General features: G+C 34.5%; 1 protein-coding gene across 4 annotated transcripts in view; it reads right to left on the bottom strand.

The window, feature by feature from the left end:
* The window catches only part of Ncc69 (sodium chloride cotransporter 69), a 66,769-nt gene extending 43,258 nt beyond the window's left edge, over positions 1–23,511 (bottom strand). Inside the window, exons 1-5 of one of the 4 annotated variants that reach the window (XM_074174375.1) lie at positions 23,327–23,511; positions 12,134–12,452; positions 11,475–11,589; positions 3,988–4,141; positions 2,072–2,167 (exon numbers count right to left, since the gene is read on the bottom strand). In XM_074174375.1, the coding sequence (XP_074030476.1) occupies positions 2,072–2,167; positions 3,988–4,141; positions 11,475–11,589; positions 12,134–12,369 (601 nt within the window). In that variant the 5' untranslated portion in view covers positions 12,370–12,452; positions 23,327–23,511. Of the gene's footprint in view, positions 1–2,071; positions 2,168–3,987; positions 4,142–11,474; positions 11,590–12,133; positions 12,453–17,360; positions 17,464–23,326 lie in introns of those variants that run through there. The other 3 variants (XM_074174376.1, XM_074174377.1, XM_074174378.1) reach the window with 3 other exon arrangements.
* Between the last annotated feature and the right edge of the window lie 2,847 nt (positions 23,512–26,358).

The following is a 26,358-nucleotide window of genomic DNA, read 5'->3' as shown; positions in this document are numbered from 1 at the left end:
ATGTGCGTTTTTTCAGCTAAATTTAGATTCGTGTTAAAGAATTTCTCCCATAAAATTATAATTATCAGTGAAACTCCTCAACAGTTTAGCTGTGAAGAAGAATTTGAAACATTCGAATGTTGAGTTTCATGAGATTCAGATAACTGATCAACACGAAACGTGATTATTCCACACGTATTATGTACATACAAAATATGGAATGAATTCGATATTTCATAGTAGAGTAGCTTGTTAGTTTAAAAACACCACGAATCTACAGAACTTGATATTTCTTTTGAAAAAATATCTGCTATCACAATTGTGACTTAAACTTCCATATAGGTACTGTACTTTTTGTTTACGACTTCATTTTAGCATACTTTGTATTATTCCTGTTATAAATGTTGTTGAATTAACGTTATCATTATTATTTCTGCTTTGATAATTATTCATTTCAAATAATGGTGGACGAGCGGGTTTGATGTCGTCGAGTAGAACTACATTTTTATCAAGAGTCGACATGATAATCCTGATAAGGAAAGCCACCTAATCAGCCAGTCCACACAAACACCAACTTTATTCAGATTATTTTCCAATGATGAATTTGTAATGAACAAAAAATCTGTTCTTTATTATACAGGTCTCTCTTGAGGGATATTCTCGAAATTAAAATGTCTATCATAAGCCTCTAATCTGAAAACAAAATTGAACCTTAAAACTTGCATGTTTTTGAGGTTAGAATAATGTTCATTGATTATTAGAGAAAGAAAAAAAAATATGTGGTTTTTTTTCATTAATATATTTCTTGGGAGCAAATTGAATGCAAAAAACTGTCTTTATAATGAGAGAGTTCTTCAAATATGCAGAATTATGAACCTTTCCACTAGATCAGCTTTCTTTCCTCCTAAGGTTGAACCTCTCCTTTGCAACTCCTCCTTCAACTGAGCGATACGACATGTAGAATACATCTTGAATTGCAAGCAATTTGAATAAGAAACTTTCAAATAAATCAATAAATAACGGTGGAAACTTTGACAGCTAATGACCAATGTGACAAACACTCAGCGCACTCTGCCGGATGAGTTTCCGTAATTATCGCCATTGGAGACATAAAGTCAAACGTTATTTACAGAATGCTGTGACTTCCAGTGTCAACCAACAGTATGTTGCACCATTAAATTGATTTGTGCAATTGGTAATGTGCTCAAGTCTATATGCAGTCCATCTAGCCTCTCTCTCCAGAAAAATGTAGAGAGGAGGTAGATCTAGAAGGATCTCCATGGCCGCTGGCGATCTGGTACTGATGGCTCCACTAACCTGTCTCTGTAAGCCAGAGAGCTTCACATGGGCCGTTTTCTGTGAAGCCTAGGCCACTAGGCAAACCTCAAGTTTTATCACAAATCCTTCGTTTGTGTTGGTCCATTTTGGATTTTTGACAATATTCTATGGAACATAAAATATACAAAAATCAGCAGTTGAAGTTTTAAGAAAACTGAGCAATATTTGTTCTACCATTTGCATCCGGTATCTATAAATTGGCCTTCTGCCGAAGCTAGCAGCTAGGCAAACGTTAATGGCATACCTACATCCTACCTACAGTACATTGAATGAGCTATGGCTGCATTCTTTCACTTGCTTGCATTTATGTCTCATTTTGTGTACCGTACTACTCAGTCAGTAAATTCTGTCTGTGTTGGGATATTCCTCTGAAAAAGGTACCACAACCAAACCCACCTAAGCTTTTCAACGCCTCGAACATGATGAAAAGTAAAAATGATTCATGTTAGGATTCATGTTAGGAATCACACGTTAAAAGGTAAGACCTCGTTAGTCCTTAGCTCGCACAAGTTTCGACTTCTGAGGGTTATCGTTCGTAGGGGTGCGACAGCTGGTTAACGGAAAAACAGATTTTAAACACATTTGTTTCGTGCTGGGTATCGCGCATGCATTAGATCGTTAAGTTAATTTTCAGTTTGCACAAGTATCGACTTTTAAGGGTCAATGTCCCGAAGTGGACGTTGGTGAGTTTCGGGTTAGTTTTTTCAAATACATTATACACAGTACCATTATAATATATTTATTCTGTACTCACCTCCTTTTATCACCCCATTTGTGCTTATGGCGGACATGGATAAAGCAGTTATAGATGTCACAGCAGTTGTAGTCAGTATCAATAAAATAGACTGTCCTATCAAATATGAAAAATTGGTTTTATATGTATTGTGAGAATACGATGCAACTGTACATTATTATTCAGACCATCAATTTTTCCCTGAAGATCATATTTTCCTAAAAACAAATCTAAGGGATGAAATACAATTTGAAGCCATTTCTATTGTATATTCGCTATCAATTGTGTGTTTGAGTGTTTGAGTTTACTTTCTGGTCCTAATAATACAGGCTGAAGTGATGTTCATAAAAAACTCTTTGGCTCCTTCCTAACGAAAGGGTTGAAAGTTAAAGTACTAATTTTTTTAAATATATCAGAAAATAATTTCGAAATTGCTATATATTTCAGATTCAGTGAACAATTTTATACTATATGTAGAGATTTGTTATTTCTTTCAACGACAGCTATAGTTCTCATGTATTAGGTAACTCATTATATTATATTATATTATTCTTATATGATCCAGTGATCATTGGCTTTTTAAAAATTGGTTGAATACCGAATTGAATAATCATATTCAAGACTATCAATTCGGAAGGTGAAAACTGAAAATAAATATTTTCAACCGAGCAAATGGATTTGCAAAGATTTCGTGTGTACAATGAAATTATGTCTCAAACTTTATTGTATTCTCAGATATTCAATTTATTTCAGTATATGAAAAACATGAAACATTGACAATGTTTCATGATGAATTTCACTAGTTCGGACTTCCATTGTCTACTATATAAAATGATTTGAAATCCCTGAAACAACTAAAAAAGAAGAATTAAAAATGAATAGCTGAAAATAACAATTATATTAAGCAAAATAAACCTGAAATGATATAATAGTGAAATAAACTACAACTAAACTTTTTTAGTTGTTTCAGAGATTTCAAATCCCGAACTAGTGAAATAGGAAAAACATTTTTGACTTTCTATTCGTCTATTAATATACTAACAATAAAAAACTTCCAGAGATCTAGATGATATTTCATCTACTTTATTTTTAGAAACGAACATATACGATTTTTCGAAATTCAATGAATATCTATGACATTTCAATAAAGATAAATTTCTAGATCTCTCAGTATACTATTTTTGATTTCTGGTCTATTATTTTCTCTATTTATTGGATATGTCATCGTCAAACATTTTCAATACTTCTTTCAAATCTAAACCAAAAAGTAATTTACATATATAAGAAAAAGTAACGGTCCATGAAAAGACGCTGATGAGCAGTCTTAAGTGGAATGAGTTTTCTTTCCGATACAAGTAATTTGCTTTCCTTCTGACAGATAATTTTGAAACCAAATACTAGCAAAGGCCCTATTTCTATGTACGTAATACGTTTCTAAATATTTTTTGAAAACAGTCATATCAAATTCAGACATTTTCACAATGGTGAATCCACTAAGGCAAAAACTAAATTGTTATGCTCTATTGAAAACAATACGGCATTTATCAAAAACTGATTTTCTTTCGACTACATCATATCAAACTACAATTTGTTTATTTGTGGAAGATAAAAAGATTCAATGTTTGTAGGGATTTCAAATCTTTTTTTTCAACTATTTTTCTAGTTTCTTCAAAGATTTCAGCAATAACGTCTGAAGTGCAGAGAAACGTATTAATAATTTTTTTTATTATTTATTATGAGTATTGCATGATTTTTGTCGAAGTCGACATTTTATAGAGATCCATTTTGATTTTCTTTAAATTTTGATGAAATTCCATTCCGATTTTTGTTGAAACTTTCTCAAAAAAATTGTAAGGAATGCATATTTTTTAACTTTTTCAATCTGGTATTGTCGGTATTGAAAATAATTTTATTTTGGAACTTTTATTTTCACTCACCTATTCCTGCTTGTGCTACCACCCAGGATAATCGTAAAAAGAGCATTACACCCCAAATGTTTAGGAGACATCTTATCAAAACCCCCTGTATCCACCCGAATTTCAGCTGTCCACCAGATTTGGCATCTGATGATTGACTGACAGGTAATTTGGCCTGAAAAACGTAAATATGAACACACAAAAAACAAGATGAAATGAAATATTTCCTCGGATACACAATATGAGAACACATTTTGCATAAAAATATATCTCATTAGATTTGACTCACTCATCAAAAACTTGTATTGCATTTCGCCTAACAAAAAATAGTTGAATATTTCATCATAACGAAAAAAATCAATATATTTTTATATTATCATTTCATAAGTTTATGATTTTTATGTTACTGCGAGGTTAAGTTGAAAAACAGCACAAGCTGAACAACTTTGCATTTCATCGAATGTTCATTTTGTGTTATTTGTAATCATTCGATGAATAAAGCCGATTATTGTTATTATTATCCATTTTCAGGATTTGATTGCTTCCTTCCTTTCTTTGGAATATTTCCACATTTTTTTGTACAAAGATAAAGAAGTAAAAAGTCAAAGCCTTTCTTTTCTAAAAATTAATCTCCTCTAAAAATATACCCCTTTCAATTTCAACAAGATTCCTATGGCTGGGATTTAATGAAATAAGCGAATGAATGTCATTACTTTCTGTCATGAGGACATGAGTGAATTGAACTTATTCGTCACATAAAGTTGTAATTCCATGAATGAGTTGACTGCTTTTTTTATAATGTTATCCAGATTTGGTGCTGAAAAGACAACAAGGCAAGTGTCTTATGCCGAAACATTGGATGTCCACCAGTGAGGATGACAGTATTCCATGTAAGTGAAATTTTACTTCTTTCATTTACTATATTTTGTAGCAAGTAGCAATCCTGTGAATGATATCTGATTCAATTCCATAAAGAATATTTGGAATACAAACTGAACAGAGAAAAGTTTTTTTTGTATAATTCAGTATTCATATGAAAGTATTTGTTTCGAAAGTATTTTTCTTTCATGTAACTGTTTTGAGAGGGCTCTCCTTCCAGTTTGTGTCTGAAAGTTACTCTTCTGCAAGATCTACACATCTTTGTACAGAATTAATTTTTTGAAATTGATTGTTTCCTTCTTTTCTCATAATGTTTTGTATGAATATGGAGAAGTAAAAAGCCAAAACATTTTTTTCACTTAGTCATTATTGGCGTAAATATTCGAATAGTAGTAGAAGGATTTTAGTGACGGAAAAGCATAGGCAGATTGGAACTCTAGGGAGATTTTCATAAATAACTGAGAGTAATAATCTTTCAGGGAAGTGACACTACTACTACCACTTTGGAAGAATACAATCCTGAGGATATCGAGGAACCTGTACACGTGAGACCTTACAGCAAAAAAGCTACCGTGGCGTTACCATATATTGGGTATTGCTCCAGCAGGGATAACTCTTAATTTGGTAATGGTTTTTCCTCGATTTTCATTTTTATTCTGGTATATTCTATGCATATTCTTCGGGAGAATATCAGATTTATGTACCTTTTGAAATATGTTGCGTATTATGGTTTACATGAAAATATATTTCTTTCTCAAATTTTAGACTATAAAAAGGCTTTTGGATACCACTGAGGAGGGTAAATTAATAATGACTACTCATAAACTAGGACGTGTATTTTTAAGAAATGAGATAGCATCCTTAATAATTAAGAACGAATTGACAGATGACAAAAATAAAAGGTAAGCCACAATTTCATTGTAAAAAAATAATTTAGCAAAGGGAGTTCTTTTCCATTCCAACTAATTTGTAACAAAAATATGAAAAAATTATGATATTATTAGTTTTGAAATTTTTTATTTTGAAAGTTTTCTCGCTAACTTCATAAGTATATAATCATAACATTTTATATCACTTTCTTCACCGATTTTTAATTAATTTTCAGAATATCCTGCGAGAGATTTAAAACATTGGCACAAGAAATTTATGATATTTTTCCATACGAAAACCCAGAAGTTCATTATACACATTATGTTAATAATAAAGGAAAGCCCAAAGCCGCTTGGGGTACACTTTGGTCTAATTATATTTATTCAAGGATTCAAATAATTTATTATTAGAATGTCAATGTTTTGTTTTGGTAAAATTTCCGGACTGGCAATACAAGAAATAATTATTCTTGAAGTTTTTACCTAATAGAAAAATCTTGAAATGAGAAAAATCTATAGTTTGATCCTAGAAAATTGTACTACCAACCTATACAAGATAGACATTTTCAATATTATTATTTTTGTTTGGTTTCACGTCGTTTGTCATCTTTCAAATTTTTTATCCAAAATAAAAAATACATCAATGATTTGTATTTTGAATTTTGAAATCCTTTACCATTTCTTAACTTTTTTGACAAATCACTTCATCAAGATATGTTGATGTTACATTCAACTTTTTGAATTCAATTTTTGTTATATTTTATAAATGAGAATTGAACAAGAAGTAGATATCAGAAACATTTTTTGGTTTACTGATAAATGAAGTTGAATCGATACTTCCTGTATTATTTTCCTCCACAAATATGTTGTACTTTTTTAAACAATGTTTAGTGATAATTAAAACATCCTGTTCCAAAAAGTGGTAGATAGGTTTCCATTCATTAATCATTGCATATAATTTATTTGAGTTTTCGCTACAATTTATTGTAGGTAATCATTAGCACAATTGCAGTAAATTATTACTAAGTGCCGTATACATTTTTGACTGATGGTTTGGTGTTGATTGGAACAATTTGACAAAAAACGTGATGAAAGTTATAGAATTTTTTAACACCATAATGCTTTGAATATTTTGACAAATTTTATGTGATTCTGTGAAAAATTCAAGCAAGATCTAGTACAATATTATTTGAAAAATCGCTACAGATTTTAATAAAAAACTGTTACTATTGAGAGTTACTGGTAACACGAGGTTATGAAAGTTTTCAAAACAAAATATATCGAATGATGGAATAATTTACTAAAAAAATATGTACACAATGTTGTAGTACATAATATTACAAATTGAAGTCGCCCCTATATGTGATATAATTTGTAACAAAAATGTTTACAATTGTAGAAATTTTCGCAACATTTTTTTTCATACACGAAAAAATACAATTAAAACAATATTTGTGAAATGGAATTTCGAAAAATAGATAATAATGAGTTACTGGTTCAGTTGTATTTTGAACATGAACCGTTAATGACAAAAATGAACTTCAAATAATAATTTTAGAAATTTCCACCCATCAGATGCGTAAATTATGAAAAGCAATAAAGGTAAAAATATGGCAAAAGTAGGGTATCTCCTTTAGAAATGATCAAAGGAATAGGTATATTATTTTTTTGGATAATCAGAAGTTAGTTGAAAGACATTCTCGAAATTTATTAGCTTTTTCCGCTACAACACCCTGTACAATTCAATTTCTAGTAATCCAATGAATGATTCATAGGTTATTAAGACTAACACACGAGGAATGCCAATTTCACGGGGCTTCTTCACTCACACATAGGTCGTAGGTTAATGATTGTATATCATCAATAAATTTTTGTTTTTCTAACACTTGAACCATGATACACCTACTGCTCATTACCTCAATACCAATTAGAACGTTCCCTTCAATTAGTCCCACAATAACATAATTTTTATATAACGCTTATGAACATCAATATAGTATTTTACTTATTTTCGTCAACTGTTGATTTATTCTTGGTTGATTCTCGTTGGTTAATATGCCATTAGCTCATTTGTACAGCTTTGTGACTTTTTTGGTTGGAAAATTCGAATTTATATAATCTGAGAATATACTGATCAGTGGATCTATCGTATTCAAAAAACACACTTCAATGTGACATTTAAACTTGATAGTTTGCAATACCGCAGCACGCCCGAAGATTCCATTGTATAGCGAAACACGTGTCGTGTTTTTGTAAACTTTCAAGTGCAAATGTCACACTAAAGTGTGTTTTTGAATATGTTTCAATGAATTTTCATCAATTATCGGTCAGGTCTATCATTTGTTTGAAGGTGGTTGATAATGTTTCGTTGTGCATTTCTTTGGTTTGGACTTCCATTGTCTAATATGATATAATTGATTTGAAATTCCTGAAAGAATCTATAAGAAATTGAAAAGATTAGCTGAAAAAAACAATAATACTCAGCAAAAAAACTGAAATGACAATGAAATAAAATACAAGCAACAATAAAAAAATTAAAAAATTGAGCTAGTAATACGAGATGAAAATTAAAAATAGATAAATCACAAGAAATGAAAATAAAAAGATTCCAATCCAAGTTATTTCATGACGTTTCGATTGTTAGTATCCACAATCGTCTTCAGTTATCACCCGAAGTTATCCTTGTGGATGATTTCAGCTTGAGCCCACTTGATGTTACGTTGATGAGTCCAAACATGCTCTGCTATTCCTGATTTGCTGGTTTCTCCTCGTTGTGTGTGTTTGTTGTCCTCGGCAATGCGAACTTTCAATGGCCTCTTAGTTTCACCGATGTATGATTCTCCGCACTCGCAAGGTATCCGGCAAATACAATTCTTGGAATCGCAATCCGTGTTTGGTTGCCTGGTTTGCGTGAGGCTGCTACGGATAGTGTTCCCAGATCTGAAGCAGGTTCTGATTTTATACTTGGACCCAATTCTTCTTATCCTTTCCGACAATCCTCTGATGTAGGGAAGTACAAGTATTGGTTGTAGCGGCTTATCTTTATTGTTAGGATCCTGCAGTCTTCTAGCCAAAGTCTGTTCCACCATCACTTTGGAATAACCATTTCGTTGAAATTAAGTTTATTTTCGAAACCTTCCTTTGTATTTTAGGGCCCGAAAGCACGGTCTACTACAGTCTTGATGGTTCCACTCTTAGTCGATTGATAGTGGTTGGATTCCTGGTTCAGATACTGTCTCGTGTGAGTGGGTTTTCGATAGAGACGTTTCCCATTTAATGTCGGTCCTCTTCACCAATACGTCTAAGAATGGCAATTCGTTGTGGATTTCTCGATTGTGAAAGTGATGGAAGGACTTACGTTGTTGATGTGCTTCAGGAAGATGTCTAGTTCTGAATTTTCTTTGTTCCATATTATGAAGGTGTCGTCAACGTATCTCAACCAGACTCGGGGCTTCTTGTGGGCTTCTTCAATGATCAGAGTTTCAAACCACTCCATATATATGTTGGCTATAACCGGTGAAAGTGACGATCCCATTATCAGTCCCTCATCTTGCGTAAAGAATTCGTCCTTTAGTTGGAAGTAGCAGTTTCGTAGACAACATCCTAATAATTCAATGATTACTTCTATCGGCAAGTTTGTTCTATCTTTCAGGTCCCCATCTTCCGATAGCTTCCTCTGCATGATTTGAAGTGCTTCTTCGACAGGCACGTTGGCTTTCCACGTCGAAACTAATTAGTTGATCCTGTTCTGTGACTTTGATTGCCCCCAGTATTGTGGCTCACACCTATTCACACTCGGCCAAATAAACCCAGCTTCTCAACGAAGACGATTAGTTTGTATGGTGAGTGGTCTTTCAGGTCAGATGATGAGATTACAGCTCTGCCGAACTCTAAAGACCTGATTCGATCCCCAGCGGGGCAGGCACAAAGTATATGCTCTGTTAATGAGGTAGTTGGATAGTCAAGTTGCAAGATTCCCACTTTGATACCCACGACAACCTTCCCATAAGAGGGTTTTTGCACGTCAGCCACACCTGATGATGCCCCAGATTCAGCCGTGCAGGGCTCTTTCGCCTCTGGTTTTGGTGAATCATCACTTGAGCGCAAACGTTTGCTAACCTGCTCATGGGGGTTTGTTCCCCCACCTGAGACAGATTCTGCGTACGCCGTAGCTCTGGCTCCTGAACTTAGTTTACAGGGAGGTCAGTTGGAGTCGTAAACTCTACATCCATCTCCTCTGTAGACTCGCTCCTGAACTAAATTTACAGGGAGGTCAGTTGGAGTCGTAAACTCAACATCCATCTCCGTTGTAGACTCGCTCCTGAACGAAATTTACAGGGAGATCAGTTGGAGTCGTAAACTCGACATCCATCTCCTCTGTAGCCTCGCTCCTAAATTAAATTTACAGGGAGGTCAGTTGGAGTCATAAACTCGACATCCATCTCCTCTGTAGACCCGCTCCTGAACTACATTTACAGGGAGGTCCGTTGGAGTCATAAACTCGACATCCATCTCCTCTGTAGCCTCGCTCCTAAATTAAGTTTACAGGGAGATCGGTTGGAGTCGTAAACTCGACGTCCATCTCCTCTGTAGACTCGTTTCTGATCTAAGTTTACAGGGAGGTCAGTTGGAGTCGTAAGCTCGACATCTATCTCTTCTATAGACTCAGCGTCAGAAATATTTTTTAAGTTAACTCTGTTCGTAAAAGACCCACGGCTAGGAAAAGAATGTCAATCACGGCAGAGCCCAACATTACCGTGACAAAACAATGCTACGACGAGAGGGCGCCCGGTATCTCGAAGGTTTTGTAGAGACAGCTGATAGATTCAGTGTCAGTCATCCTCACGGCGCGGATACACACACCTTAGGATCGAGCTATCGATGGTATGCCCTTCAGTTAGGGAATAAGAGAACCACAAGTGATTCTATCATCCCCGTATCCAGCGGGGCTATGTGGAAGCAGGCATCCAATGGCCGGTTTGCTCAACCCCCACATTCCAAGCCAATGCACTCGCCGAAAACAGCATGCACAGTGGTTCAGGCAATGAAAGATGAACAAGGACAGCCAACCCATTTCAATTCAATTGGCAGATCGTTATATATCTTTGGCCCAAGAAACATGCTAGACGTCTGGACTATAGTTTTAGTCACATGTGGAACCAAAATGGTAAATTTTCTCAACCTAGTGGAGTAGGAGTAATCTAGAAATATTTTGCTCCGGTTTTTTCTGGTAAACGGCTAATGTCGAATGAAATTTGTTTTACATCTAAGATATTGCCAAGCTTGTAAAGGTCATCTGATGGGTAGGTTACTGGTTTTCTGAATATTATTTTCAAAATCCATTTTTAAATTATTTAATATGAAAGAGGTGAAATTTCACTTATATGGAACACTGTTATCCTCAATGGTGTACATCCGATGTTTCGGAATAAGACACTTGTCTTATTGCCTCTTCAGCACCAATCAGGATAACATTACAAAATGCAGCATTCAATGTATTTATAAAATTACGTCTCAAAATTTTGGCAGTTTCATCGCATACAAGCTCTGTTTTCGCGATGTTCTGTGTTGGTGTTTATTTGTGTTTATTTGTATATTATATATAATATAATCGATGTAAATTAGCATGTGAACAATTGACAAATAAACATATTATTATTATTATTATAATGTCACGAATGAGTTAAATTATCTCATGTCATCGCAAATTTTCCAATCATTAGGTAAACAAGAGAAAATTGAATTGTTCGATTAATTTACCTTTGTAGGGAGTGTTGAGTTACGTAATTCATCCAAGGTCGGTCTGTTTGCTGCTTGTAACGACATTATATTCCTGTAGTTGTCGAGCCTGGGTAGGACTTCTCTTGTCAGGTGCCTGCAATAAGTTAATTGAATGATCGTTAGGACGATGTAATGTAGATCAGTTGATAGGAAAACTACCACTTTGAGAGAATACATCACATCAAATTGGAAGCTACCTGATTCTATTACAATTGTAGTCGAAAATGTTGGCCAAATTAATGAATTGGGGCAAGAGACTTGAAAACCCTCTCAATGACGTTAATCCCTTTTCCTACTCAATATTCTGAAGATGATTCAACCTACTACTCCAAATAGGGGTTTAACCTCGAGAATTTTCCAATTTAATTTCCAGGAAGTTGAATATCAATCGTAGAAATTAAAAAGCAAGTCTCTAAATATGCCTTCAAACTCGTTCTTTTTTACTTTCTCATATTTTTTATCATAGGATGAATACCACTCATTAGCTCACATGGACACTATTTACATTATTTATACCTAGAATGTATATTATCTATATTTATACAAGAGAAATTATTAGTGTGTGTGTACTTTTGAAAAACTCCAATCGAAACTCCTGACTAAGTATCAACAACTGACATTATTTGAAGGAAACTCACCTGAAGCTTTTGACATCGCTGTTCAACCTTGTCCTATCAGTGACAGAGTGAATATTATTCTCATCATCTGTTTGTCCATCTGCATCAACCCTTATCCGTAACTGAACATCCAAGTCCAGATCGTCGTCACTTTCAACTTTATTGACCTGGAACCTCGGGTACTTAATGTTCGTAGAAAGGAGATCCATCTCTGTTTCCTGATTGTTCAGGTTGTCTGCGCTGGAATTTTCTGCCATGGTGTTCTAAAATAACAGAGAATACTGCTTACGGTCTTACGAAGCACATTTTCAGAACTAAGCCATGTCCGGATATTCTTTCCCTGGAAACATGTTGACAACTTCAACAATCAAAACCAATAGAATGTAACAATTTCAAAAATTTACACAAATTATAAATGAAATAACCTCAAGAAATGAAAGTTGATATTAAACAAATTGATCTGTAGTTCTTCAAAGGACACATTTACTTTACAACTGCAGGGAATATCCTGGAAAATATTTACAACACCATCTTGACAAGTGAGTCTTCGCTAATCAAGTTAGCTTATGAAGGCCGTTTTTTAGCCGATCCTGGAAACGGTAAGACCTACAAGTTTAGTTGAATTAGACAAAAGTTTTCTATTTTGATGAACTAGAAAGATCATAATCTGATATAAACTAATTTGCAATGTGGAGATTTGTTCATTGGATTTTATCATCAACTTTTTTTTTTATTTCAGCTATACATTACAATACAGGTCCTTATATTTGGGTTTATTTGGGTGTATGAGGGTTTGCCGGCCAAACTTCGATGCTATGACTTGTCAGATCATTTCTGTGTATAGCGCTTCAGCTTCCTGAAAGAAAGTTCCCTGCCGTCGATGGATATCTCTCAAATACTTTAACCATCAAAGGTGGTGTTCCCCAGTGATCCATATTGTCTCCAACCTCCTATTTATTGTTTATCAACAACGTATGGGGAAAAAACCGAGTATCCAATATATTGCTTTGCTGACGACAGCACACTTGTCTCGTCATTCCGTTTGGATTTCACGACATCGGCTACGGAGGCACATATTCACCGGCAGCAGGAGGTTGCATATCTTAATGAGGATCTAGAAGTGATTTTGAATTGGGGTGAAATTAACCAGGTTCGATTCAATGCTACAAAAACCCAGGCATCGGTTTACTCCAAGAAGATAAATGTCCCCGAACCGGATATAATGAATGTCAGGTCAGACTATTTCGCTTTGTGCTTCGATAAGTTTGTTGGGGGTTGAAATGGACACCCATTTGTCTTGGCACAATCATGTCACCGAAATTGCAAAGGCTGCTTCTCAAAAGCTTGAGAACCAGAAAACTATACACATCTATACAGGGTGGACTTGTGTCGTTTCGAAGTTCTCGAAGTTCTCTTTTTGAAAATAACTCTTGCAAAAAATAAGTTGATTGCACGAAATTCGGTACCCGGGTTTTTTTTGACGTGGGAAATCATAATTTCGTATTCATTTTTATATGGTATCTAGAGGGCGCTGCGTACGCTGTCATTATTTATTTCAAATTGCCCTAACTTTGTTTATAGAAATAGAAGTTTGCTGTCACATTCTTAACTATTAATTGACAAATTCACAGTTCGGAGTTTATAAAGTTATTTTTGGTACCATCCCCGACTTTACGAATGCTGAAATGGCTGATATGGTTTTTGCATACGGTTTGGCTGACGGAAATTCAAGCGAGGCCAGACGCATCTATCAGGAAAGGTATCCCCAACGCGTGACTCCTTGTGCAGCGACATTTGCGAATCTTTTCCAACGACTTTCCTAATCTGGAAGCTTTGAAACTAATTCTGCAGTAGGACGGCCACGGACAACAAGAACTGTAGAATTGGAGGAGGTGGTTCTTGAAGAAATAAGTGAACATTCAGAGATAAATATAAGAAAAATTTGTCAAACTTTAAGTGTGAGTCACATGACAGTTTACTGAATTTTGAAGGAACAGCAATTATATCCATATTCAGCGTATCCAGGCACTTACGCTACGTGTTTTCCAACCACGTATCGAATTTGCTCAATGGGTTCAAAGAGAAGTCGAACAACATCCGCAAATTTTATCGAAAATCCTCTTCACAGATGAGGCTAATGTTTCAAGAAATGGTATCATGAACTTCCCTAACAACTACATCTGGGCGGAAGATAACCCACATGCGATAACGCAAACTCATTTCCAAGACAGATTCCCTTTTAACGTATGGGTAGGCATAATTGGGGATTATTTAATTGGGCCCTATTTTTCCCCTTACGTTGGAATGGAGATGCTTGCCTACATTTTTTGGTAAACGAGCTTTCCCAACTTATGGAAGCTGTTCTCATTGGTCTTCGAAATCACTCTTGGTTTATGCACGATGGAGCTCCTGCTCATTTAAGTGTGATAGCAAGAAATTTTTTAGACGTGGTATATTCACAACGATGGATAAGAAAAGGAGGCACTGAGCATTGGTCTCCGAGGTCACTGGACTTTGATGAGGAGATCAGAAGCTTGTATTACTGTTGGGGGTCGTCACTTTGAACAGTTGTTGTAATAGTTGTTTCGTTCAATTTTTATATGTTTATTTTCCTAATAAATAACATGGTACTTCTCCGAATTGTTTTTTTTTACAAACTCCGGAATGTAGCACTTTCTAATTGAATAATTAAACCTGACAAATTTTCTTAATTTGTATTGAATAAGCAGTTTGCTAATGCTCATTTCAGAAGAAGTCTATACGTATACTGCGTATAAAGTTTGATGAAAATAACTATAATTGCAAAAAACGTATGATAAAAACCTACCATGTTTTGAAAAATTTCAACAATCTGTATTTCGAAAACGAATCATTCTTCGTTTTAAACATTTTATAGAAAAAAATTGTTTATTTTGACGAAATCCACCACATACTTATTTTTTGTAATGTTCTCAGCAACTTCACTTAGCGCCCTAGGAGCTAAGTAATATGCATCGATATAGAAAATTGTAAATATCTCGAAAGTCACCTCCAGCGTTATTAAGGAGGTGTACCTTTTTTACTTGGGAAAGGTGTTGAAATCAGGTTTTTTCATGAAAAGTACCAAAAGTTTACTGTCAAAAAAGTTAGGGCAATTTGAAATAAATAATGACAACGTACGCAGCGCCCTCTAGATGTTACATGAAAATTATTACAAAATTATGATTTCCCACATCAAAAAAACCCCGGGTACCAAATTTCGTGCGGATAACTTATTTTTTGCAAGAATATTTTTCAAAAAGCGAACAGAAAAATTCAAGTTCAACACCCCGTATCTCCGAAACAAAGCATTTTTGGACTCAAGTTCAAATAGACTTTTTTCCTAAAAATTGTCTTAGGAATACGTAACATGAGTACGTTAAATATTTTAATGTACTCATGTTACACCCTGTATACTTTTTTGATGCTTTATACAGTTCAGATCCGACCTTCTTTGGAGTATTGTTTTCATGTATGGAGCGCCCCCAAACATACCCTGAAGTTGCAGCCATCACGTGTAGCCTTGATAGCCTGGAACATCGAAGAAAGGTTGGAGATTTGTCTCTTTTCTATAGATAATTTCACAGGAGGTGTTCAAGTAACTTGGCACATTTGATTCCACCAAGAGCGGTACATATCAGAAATACGCGACGCACTGGCTGCTCATCGTTTTGGATCAGTTCAGTACACCTCGAACTTCACTGTTTAAGAACTCTTTCATCTGAAGAACTGCGTTCATATGGAATAAAATTCCTAAGAACGTTATTCCAAATGTATTTAATCTCCAGCGATTCAAATCCAATGTGAATCGCTACTTTCGCACAGGCACCGCTCTGAGAACGCTTTAAGGATTTTCCTGTAGTGCTTGTGTTTTGTTTAAAAAAAAAGTTAATGATGAATTCCAATGAAGCAAACGTCGCATTGCAAATTGGTACTATTCTGATCATTCCCAAATTGATTTCAATTTAAGAGCTACCGGTAGACAGCTGTTTCAGCAGGCGGTCCTCGTTTGAAGAATGTGACATCTTGCACGTCATCTTGATTTCGAACAGGGTGGAGCCTGGCTTTCTTACCCTTGGCTCTCTTACCCTTTGAACTGATATTTGCCAGAAGGACAAACGGGTCATTGAAGAATGTGAATAACCAAGAGAACTACTTGATAAAAATAACTACGTGAACGCAAGCGTGACATAAGTGGAACCACCTATTGGTGTGATATCCAAGTCAACTTTCCACATTAGAAAACATATTCAACAATTTGGTCATTCAGTAAATTTTTAGAATTCTGGAATCGTGCCAAAATATGGTTCACGGATGTGAAATTGCTATTTACATTCAAGAAACCACTCCTATGATTTTTAATTATGTTATAAAAAATTCATTCTGTTTGGGCAATATGAAGTTTTGGGCAAGAACCAGAAATAAAATTATATACTGCTCCTCTTTTCAACACTAAAGTATGGTTTCCATTGTTTTTGATAAATTTGCTAAATTATTATTTGACACGTCCAAGTCTTTCTTTTCCAAAAAAAAAACGAGCGAGGATATTGGTGGGTTCGCCAGAGTTAGTCCTATGACTTTATTCCTTGAAGTGGAATAGACCTGTTGAATGGTTTGTTTTCATAGTTTCTTGGCAAGAATGGAGTCAATAATATCTATATTGTAACCGTTACTGACAGCGATTTGTTTGATAAAACTCGGCTCGTACTTTCTGACTCTGGAATATTCAATGGTCCATGGAGCAAGTGTAATTACAGGTCTTAGGATCTAATGGTGTACAAATGAGTTAGTATTGAAATTGTTCAATATTCTTTTTATCTTTTTACTCTAAAGGTACATATATAATCACATTCAAGTGAATATTCTCCTTGAAAGAATATGGATATTTTTCTCGTTGATATACTTCGTATTACACCCGAATTCTTATACATTTTGAAATTTAATTCTATTACGAAAATACTATATGTCCTTTCAGACTGAGTTAATCAATTGGTAGGACATGGAAGGACAGACTAAATCTTCAAACTGAAGAAATGAACAATGAAAGAACTTAATGTTTTACGAAAATTTGTCGAACATTATTACGAACATTTCATTTTCCTTAATACTACAGACTATTTTTGAACAAAATATAAATGCACATTCTCGTAAAATGGCTTCGGATCCTGAATCGGAAATTTTTCAGAGCACTACGAATTAGAAAGTGAAGAAACATAAAATCAATACTCACAATCAAAATGATCAGTAGTGATTCATTGATTACTCTCTAAAAAATTAAAAACTTTGTAATGATTCATGTCGCTGCTTCACAATGACAGTAAGAGCAATATTTATTAGGTTCCTATAGTGACTAGAATGGTTTGAATAATATGAAATATTTATTCAGATGAATGCAAATCCAGATTAGGTGCATCCTCATACCTGTGTATGTGAAGTAACACGTGCCAACGAGTGCATGAAAATTAAGCTGTGTTCATAGGGGTGCAATAGCTGGTTACCGAATAAAAAACAAACATGTATGCAATATCAAAGTTGCTAAAATAACTTTGCTTGTGTTATTAAGATGTTTCGAAAGTTTTGTCCGTTTTGATGGTTTGTGTTTTTATAGCTTCATACAATAATTATTTAATCTACTGTATCTTGTTATATACTGATCGATAGAGAATTTTGTAGTCCATACATTGATGCTTTTTTGTCAAATTTTAATTTTTTGCCATTTTTCAGGTTTTCATTACATGATGTCGTTAAGCGATTTCCGACCAGTTTTTCTTTACGAAATCGAATTGAGCCAAAGCGCTGTCAAAACAGAATGGAAAGTTTACCAGGCATTTGACAATGATAGTGCTGAATTTCATTACTCCGAACTTCCATTGTCTAATATTATATAATATGACTTTCTTTGCAAAAACAAATGAAATTAAAAATCCAAACAGAATAGCTGAAAATGGGAATTACATAAGGCAAAAAACCCTGAAATCAAAATTGAAATGAAATAAAAATTAGCAAAAAAAACGAGAATTCAACAATTAAAATTAAGAGATTTGAAGCCAAGTTACTTGGCTTATTTCTTGCTTATTTTTATTTCATTGTAATTTTCATTTCAGGTTTTTTGCTTAATATAATCCTTATTCTAAGCTATTCTGTTTGAATTCTCATTTTTATTTGTTCTTGCAGATATTTCAACTCATATTATATCATATTAGACAATTGAAGTCCGAAGTAATGAAATTCATCATGAAACATTGTCAACCACCTTCAAACAAACAATGATAGTGCTAATGAATGCACTTTTCGACGTTGGTTTGCGAAATTTCGTTCCGGAGATTTCACCATCGAAGATGAGTCCCGTAGTTATCGACCTACAGTAATCTAGGACGAAGATTTGAGGACCTTAGTGAAGACTGACCGAGTGACCATCACAAACGATGCGTGGGATTGTGGAAGAACTGGGCGTCAGCTCCCATGCGGTTTTTGATGGTTCAAAACGTATTCGAAAGGTTAGAAAGCTCAAAAAGTTGGTGCGCTATGATTTGAACGATCGACAGAAAGTGTCACGTTTGGAGGTCTGTTCTTCTTTGCTTTTGCGCAACCAAAACGATCCTTTATTGGATCAGATCATCACGTGTCATGAAAAGTGTATCCTCTACGACAACAGAAGACGTTCAAGACACCAATGAGCCGCCCAGGCACTTTCCAAAGGCAAAACCCCACCAAAAAAATATTAGGCTTCTATATGATGGTAAGCGACTTGTGTGATTTGTCTTAACTATCTGCAACCGGACCAAACCACCACAGCAGACTCATTTTGTGAGGAAATCGAAGAAATGTACCGAAAATTGGGTCAGCAGCACCCGACACTGGTCAACAGACGAGGTCCGATCCTGTTCCACGACATCCCCATCCGTACGTTTCACAACGTCCGAAAATTAAATGAATTGAGCGTCGAAGATCTGCCTCACCAGATCTGGCCAGATCTGTCGCCAACCGACTATCATCTTTTCAAACACTTCGATAACTTTCTCACCGGTAGACCCTTCGCCAAACAAGACCAAGCAAAAACGGCCTTAGTCAACTACATCGAGTCCCAAGTATTCTATTTTTATGCTGTCCGAATTAATCAACGTGTGTTCCGTTGTCAAATATGCACCGATTCAAATTACGCTTATTTCGATTAAATTGAAGTAATAACTGAGATATTACAATCAGACCCCACTTTCCCAGTGGGCACTTTGGGCAAATGCCCAGGACCCCACGATCGATAGGGGCCCCCCTTAGATCAAATACAAAATCCCTAGTTCCTGACAGATCACCAAACGAAAACCAATATTTATTAGATACCGAAAAACTTATATAATTCGAAGAAATCGAACCGAAATCACTGACTGCAATACCAACTTACTAGCTTTTACATGCGCGAAGCTATTCTACTCTCGCCCAAAAATTAGGCTTTCCGACTTCAGAATGCTGAGATAAATTCAAATATATAATAGTATACTAAGCACATACACATTTTAAAGAAAAATCATCAGTAGTATACTCATCAGTGTGACTTGCTCCATTTAAATTCAGCGAACGAAGAGAGAGAGTATAAAGCTCCAAGTTTGAATTAGTAGGTGTACATGCTGCTGGGTGTGTATCGGAGGCAACAAAGGATTTTGAAATGGTTCAGAAAATGTACAACATTTTTTCAGGCTCTACTCGTCCATGGAACATATTGACAGAACATTTAGGTTCAAAAATAGTTGTTAAAAGTCTTTCACAAACCAGATGGTCAGCCAGAGCAGATGCAATAACCGCCTTGCATGAAGGTAATGAACAAGTTGAAGAAGCTTTGATATGCATCGCCAAAGATACAGAACAGGCACGAGAAACTAGAGACGAAGCCCTTCGTCTGCCAAAGAAAGAAACCCGGAATCTGACTACAAGGACCTATCTCAAAGAACAAACCGCAGAAGTTCTCGCAGAAGAATGGAAGAGAGATATTTAAAATAGAAACCTTTCCTTCCATAATTGATACCCTCAGCGTTCATTTAAAATAGCGATTAAATTCGTATAAGGATATCAGTAAACGTTTTGATTTACTTTTTCGCTTGAAAACTTTGAATTCTGAAGAGTTGAGACAAAGTCACGAAGAATTTGCTGAATTTTATCATGAAGATGCTAATGAGAAAGGGTTAGAAATAAAATGTTTGCATTCAACAGAATACTTGAAAATTGTTGACAGTGAAAATGAAGATTGTATATTGAAAATATATCAACTTTCGAAATAAAACAAAATTGAAGACGCATTTCCGAATATATAAATCGCATTGATCTTTCTAAGCATGATGGTAAAACTGCAGCGGGGAACGCTCCTTCTCTAAATTGAAAAGAATTGAAAATGAATTGAGAAGTACAGTGGTTCAAGAGAGATTAACCAGTTTGTCGCTGATGTCGATAGAATCTGATGTGCTAAAAAGCAAAGAGTTCCTCTTCAAATAACATAGATGTTTAAGCACTAACCTGTAAATGCTAAAAAAGTTACTTTTGTGGACTATATCTATTACATTTATGCATTCATTTCATGTGATTGTTGATAAAAATAAATATTTAACCTTGTTTATCTACTTTCTTTGTCTATTCTAGCAAAATAGTGTTCTGTCAAAGTCATAGGGCCCCATTATCCTATTATGCCCAGGACCTCCAATAAGTTAAAGACGGACCTGATTACAATTCAAAGTTGACTCATAAAAACGGACAAAACGGACAAAACTTTTGAAGCAACCTAATATTATCGTTTTGATTTCATCGAAATTTACTTTTTTCGAAAAATGAACTGTCACTATTGTGAAATATTCACTTTCATTCTATAAGACATACAGAAGATTTTGTTCTTGTTAAAAGAATAAAATGGATATCGGCAACGAAATTGCCAGGCGTCAATTAAAGCGCTCAGCTCATTTCAAGTCTTTTCAAGACTGGTGGGAAGCGCACTCAAGGAGCTAAGTACTCAAAATAGGGTCACTCTAGCTTGGGTACCCGGATATGAGGGTCACAAGGGCAATAAGGAGGCCGATGTTCCAATCCGTGAAGGCGCATCTAAAGCTATGACATCCATGTATGAAGACATCCATAAATTCATGGATGAAAAACGGAACGATAGATTGGTGGAATAAGCTCCCAGGAATGAGGCAGGCAAAATAGTTCATAACCACAACCATAAGGTTGTAAAGGTAGTGATGGGTCTACAAACGGGGCATAGCCGGCTCAGGAAACATATGAGCAAGATATGAGGGGTCAGTAACAAGGCTATGGAGTCTCACCAAAGAGATCAAGCTGGGCAATGAGCTCTAACAACCAAGGAGCATCACAATAGATCTGAAAAGGTCGCAGTGAATCAGATCATGGGATAGCTCCCCGATAATCTATTCTAATCTAATAACAAAATAAAATGAACATCGGCAACGAAATTTTTCAATGCAGTACCAATCTCAGTAATTAATTTGAAAATGACATCTGTTTTGCGAAAATGAAACAAAAATCATAGTTGATGACATAGACAAGTGCACTTTTTCCACTGAATTAGTTTTTATTTTCAGTATATATCATTCCTTTCCTTTTGTTTCTGTTTATATTGAATAGCACTAAAGTATTTGAATATAGTGGTATTTGTTATTCATTATGGGATTAATGAATGTATTCATGTAAAACTCCTAGAGAAATATTGACTGAACAGTTTATAAAACCTCAACATACTACGAAAGCTTCTTTAGGTATGTAACAACTCTGTCAGTAACAATGGTTTTGAAAACTGCAAAATTTCACAATAAAATTATCAATTATCAATATATACCAATATATTACTTTGCTGACCACAACACATTTGTCTCGTCATTCCATTTTGGATGCACATCTTCACAGGCAGCAGGAGTTTGCATATCTTAATGAGGATCTAGAAGTGATTTCGAATTGGAGTGTAAGTAACCAGGTTCAATTCAATGCCATGAATACCCAGTCATCGGTTTTCTCCGATAAATGTCAGGACAGACAATTCCGCTTTCTGCCTAGATAAGTTTGTTGGGGGTTAAAATGGACACCAATATGTTTTTGCACAATCATGTCGCTGGAATTGCAAGGGCTGCTTCTCAAAAGCTTGGAACACTGTTCTGAACCAGAAAATTGTACACACCTCAACAACTTTTGATGCTTTATGAAGCTCAGATCAGATCTTCTTTGGAGTATTGTTCTCATGTGTGGAGCTCCGCCCCTAAGCAGATCCTGAAGCTGTTGGATTCTATTCAGAAAAGAGCCATCCGCCTGATTCACTGTTTAAGAACTTTTTCATCTGGAGAACTGCGTTTATGTGAAATAAACTTCCTGAGAACATTTTTCCAAATGGATTCAATCTCCAGCGATTCAAATCCAATATGAATCGCTACTTTCGCACAGGTGCCTTGAGGATTTTCCTGTGGTGCTTGTGTTTTGTCTTTGAAAAAAAAGTATCGGACAATTCCATCACAAATCAGTCAATATTATTATTTATATTACTTCAGTTATTATCACAACCCAGCTTTTGAAAAATCTGATAACCAACTGTCAATCCCCTTCGAATGACAACTCTCAAACGCTCATACTTGTGCAAGGTTGTGGATTAATGAAGTTTTACTTTTCAATGTGCGATTTCTAGATAAGTAATATTTCATTTTCGAAAAGTTCAATTACTGAAGAATATGATACTGGAACAACTTCGAATTTTAAAAACTTTATATCAAATAAATCTCAGAAGCTAAATACAGTTCCAATCAACGTATTTGATTTTAGGAACCTGGAAATATAAAACATATTAAATTCATTCGTGTTGATGACTGGAATATCTCATTTCTGAAATTTATCAGTAAAATAGTTAGATTGTTTTTATTTATTATTGATGATCGCGTTTAAAGATAAGGACCACCTCAAGTTTATCTCGGCTCAAAGTTTAAAAAAATTTAGAAACATGAAACGCAAAAATTTGTGATTATTTCATGAACAATAGAAACTTATTTATGCTGAAAATAGAATTCATAAACCTTATAAAACATTTTTTTCACTCAAATTAAGGTGACTCGGGATGGTTTTGCGATGCTCATAAATTGAAAAAAAAATTCAACTTCAACATTAATGGTACCTAACATGCGATTTACTTTTTTTCAAATCTGTCACTGAAATAATACATACTTGATAATTATTTTATGTTACAATGTTTTAGATGAACGACGTTTCTTTTAAGTTTCACGAACTAGGAAGATAATATATTTTCACAGAAATGCAAGTAAGTAATTCACTCATTCAACTTTACTTTTCGCCGTCGGAGTTGACTTCGAAATAAGTTTCATTTTGAACGCACGTGGTGAACTGAATGTTTTGAAGTTCTAATCAATCTCGAAAACGTGAGGAGTGAAGACGCTATGTTGCCAAATGTTCCATGCCAGATTTCTTCGATAATGGATTCGATTGAAATTGACATTGAAACATATTATTGATCAATAGCAAATTCGAAAATCTCGTTGAGTTTTAGTAGAGTTGGTAATGTTTTTGAACCTCACAAAATTAATTTTGACGACCATTTACTTATTCATCAGATAACAATGATTCATTCAACACATTTTTATCATTTGTTCATTGATTTTTCATTCATTTTGAAATGAAATCTAGCGAGTCATAAAAAAACAAAATAGAAATAAAACTGTACGAGCATAAGGCACCGCAATAGATTTTTTTCAGTGCAAAGCTTTATGCCTAACTATTTATATTGAAGGACGCCTACAAATGTGGAAAGTAATACATTGATTGTTGAATTTTTTTCAATTTCACTCGAGATTTTCCCAACAACCAATCGTTATTTTAACACTTCGACCCGTGTTTCGATCACCAAGTGATCATCTTCAAGAGGAAGATTGAAGTTTAATCTTTTTATTTGATTAATAATTATTTATAGGTTCTTTGCATATTGTTCGTTTTATTTCTTTTTTCATATTGCTCGTTTAGGGCAACTTGATTTATGCAGGTCTCCTCTCTTGAATTTATGAGTTTAACAACCCCTAGAATTTTCAGGATGGTATTTTAAATTGGCATCGTGTCTCTCAAATACCTGTCCATGCAGCATACTTGAAAATTCTATGAAATCGATGTTTCAAAATTCAGATTTCAGTTTTATACTTGATAATGGGATGAAACCGGAAACCGGTCGTATAAATAAAATTTTCCAGTGAATTACCATAAGGTAAACAAGTGATCAATCACACATATTCTTTTTTGAAATTATCTATTGAAAGAGAAACATTGACTAATCTGTGAATCATGCAATTATAAGCTGCTACTTTGCTTGATAATATTAGGTTTTTTATTGAAATTATCTATTGAAAGACGAATATCGACTAAAATGTGATTATGAGCTGCTACTTTGTGTTGATATAGATAGGTAGAATCGTAATGTATATAGTAATATCCGTATAGGACGGTTTGTGATGAATTGAAAAATCATGTTTGTTGTTCATTCTACTAATTGTCAAGTCAAATAACTATGGATCTTCATCAAGTAACGGCCGAATCAATCAATAAAATATAATACCAAATAGCTCAGTGGTGTCAAGTGACAAGTACGACATGATGATCACGGGTTTCAAGGGTTCAAATTCCAGCGCAATGTTTCTTTTTGCTGTTAGTAGCAAAATATTGTCATTCGTATAAGTACCAAAAATTGTGTGTTTGCACAATCATGAGGTTTTCTTCGCCAAAATAAAGAAATTTTTTGTAATAGTGAAATAAATGAAGTAAGTTGGCCCATAAAAAAATGGCGGTTGGTTTAGTTGATAATTGGAGGGATATTATATATTTATTAAATAAATCATTTCAGATGAAAACGTATTCTGTTCAAATAGTTACTACAGAAAATTTGATTTATTATTTATTAATGATTATGGAAAAGAAGCCAGTTTTTCTACCACCTACTAGATTATTATTTATTATGAAGCCATACATAAATAAAAATTTAGTAGGTGGTAGAAAATCTGGCCCCATTTCCATATTCATTAATAATAAATCAGATTTCCTGTAGGAACTATTTGAACAGAATACATTTTCACCTGAAATGATTTATTTTATAAATATATAATATCCCTTCGGTTATCAACTGAACCGACTGCCACTGTTTTATGGTCAATTTACTTGCCGTAAACAAACAAAGTTATGCTGCCATCAATGTAAGGATGGAAAAGGCCTCTCTATTGTCTTTTGTTATTCTGAGCATCAAACTTTTGCTTTTATCACAGAAATAATCAACATGTTCAGTAAACTCGCAGTCTCACTGAACTTTGTCATTAGTAACCACATTGAAGAATTAAATTACGCTTGGCAACGCTGCAACACAAAACGGCCCCTCCGTCATTATTTCATGAAGGGAAGGGTGTCCCTTTCAGATTGCATGGGTGTCTAGTTTGCAAGAAACTAGAGGGTTGAGTTATAGCGTCAATATTTCTATTGAGGTTAATCTAATCAATTTAATTCATCTCATATCGTATTCCTTAATAACTTGTTTTCGGAGTGTTCGTATTTATGTAACTAACATTTTTTAAAGAAATTGATAGAACGTTTCCAGCAGAAGCTCCGCTTCCACATACTAGAACTGCAACACTCTTCTCGAAGCACTTTTTACCAACAAATTTGACGGAATGAAGAAATGAACTATACTATTTTGTGTAATGATTTCACTAGCGAAAAATTTCAAAGAAAAGTTTCCTCTGATTTTAAGATAGTGGTGAATGTCTCGTACGACACTATTTTATTTTCGAACTTTCGCAAGCACCCCAAGAACGATTTCAAAAAGTAATGAAAAATGCTACACATTCAAATTGAAAAATATTTCTAGAATGATTCAATTTTTTTTGTTATTTTCAGAAATTGGGATTTTTTTTTATTTTTTTTTTCCATTCCATTTTTTTACCATTCTATTTATTCAAAGGTAAATCACTGTTTTCCTTCTTTATTGAATATTGAATAATTGTTGACCACGATATTCAAACGACTGAATTAAATAAAAAATTTCAAGCCCATATTTTTTTGCATAAATCGTTGTATCTATATTCGTGTACTGAGAATAAAACTTTTTTATTTCAAATCGTGAGTTAGCACTGTTTTCAATTACAAAAAACATTTTTCAACTTGAAATTAAAAACACCACATGTGATTTGTTTTTACGAAATGAAATTTTA

Source organism: Leptinotarsa decemlineata, unplaced genomic scaffold (genome assembly GCF_025532065.1).
Source record: "Leptinotarsa decemlineata unplaced genomic scaffold, Ldec_3_MD MMD2_tig00000576_RagTag_RagTag, whole genome shotgun sequence".
NCBI lineage: Eukaryota > Metazoa > Arthropoda > Insecta > Coleoptera > Chrysomelidae > Leptinotarsa > Leptinotarsa decemlineata.
Note: the sequence above shows the minus strand (reverse complement) of the source record. Positions and strands in the feature narration are given on the sequence as shown.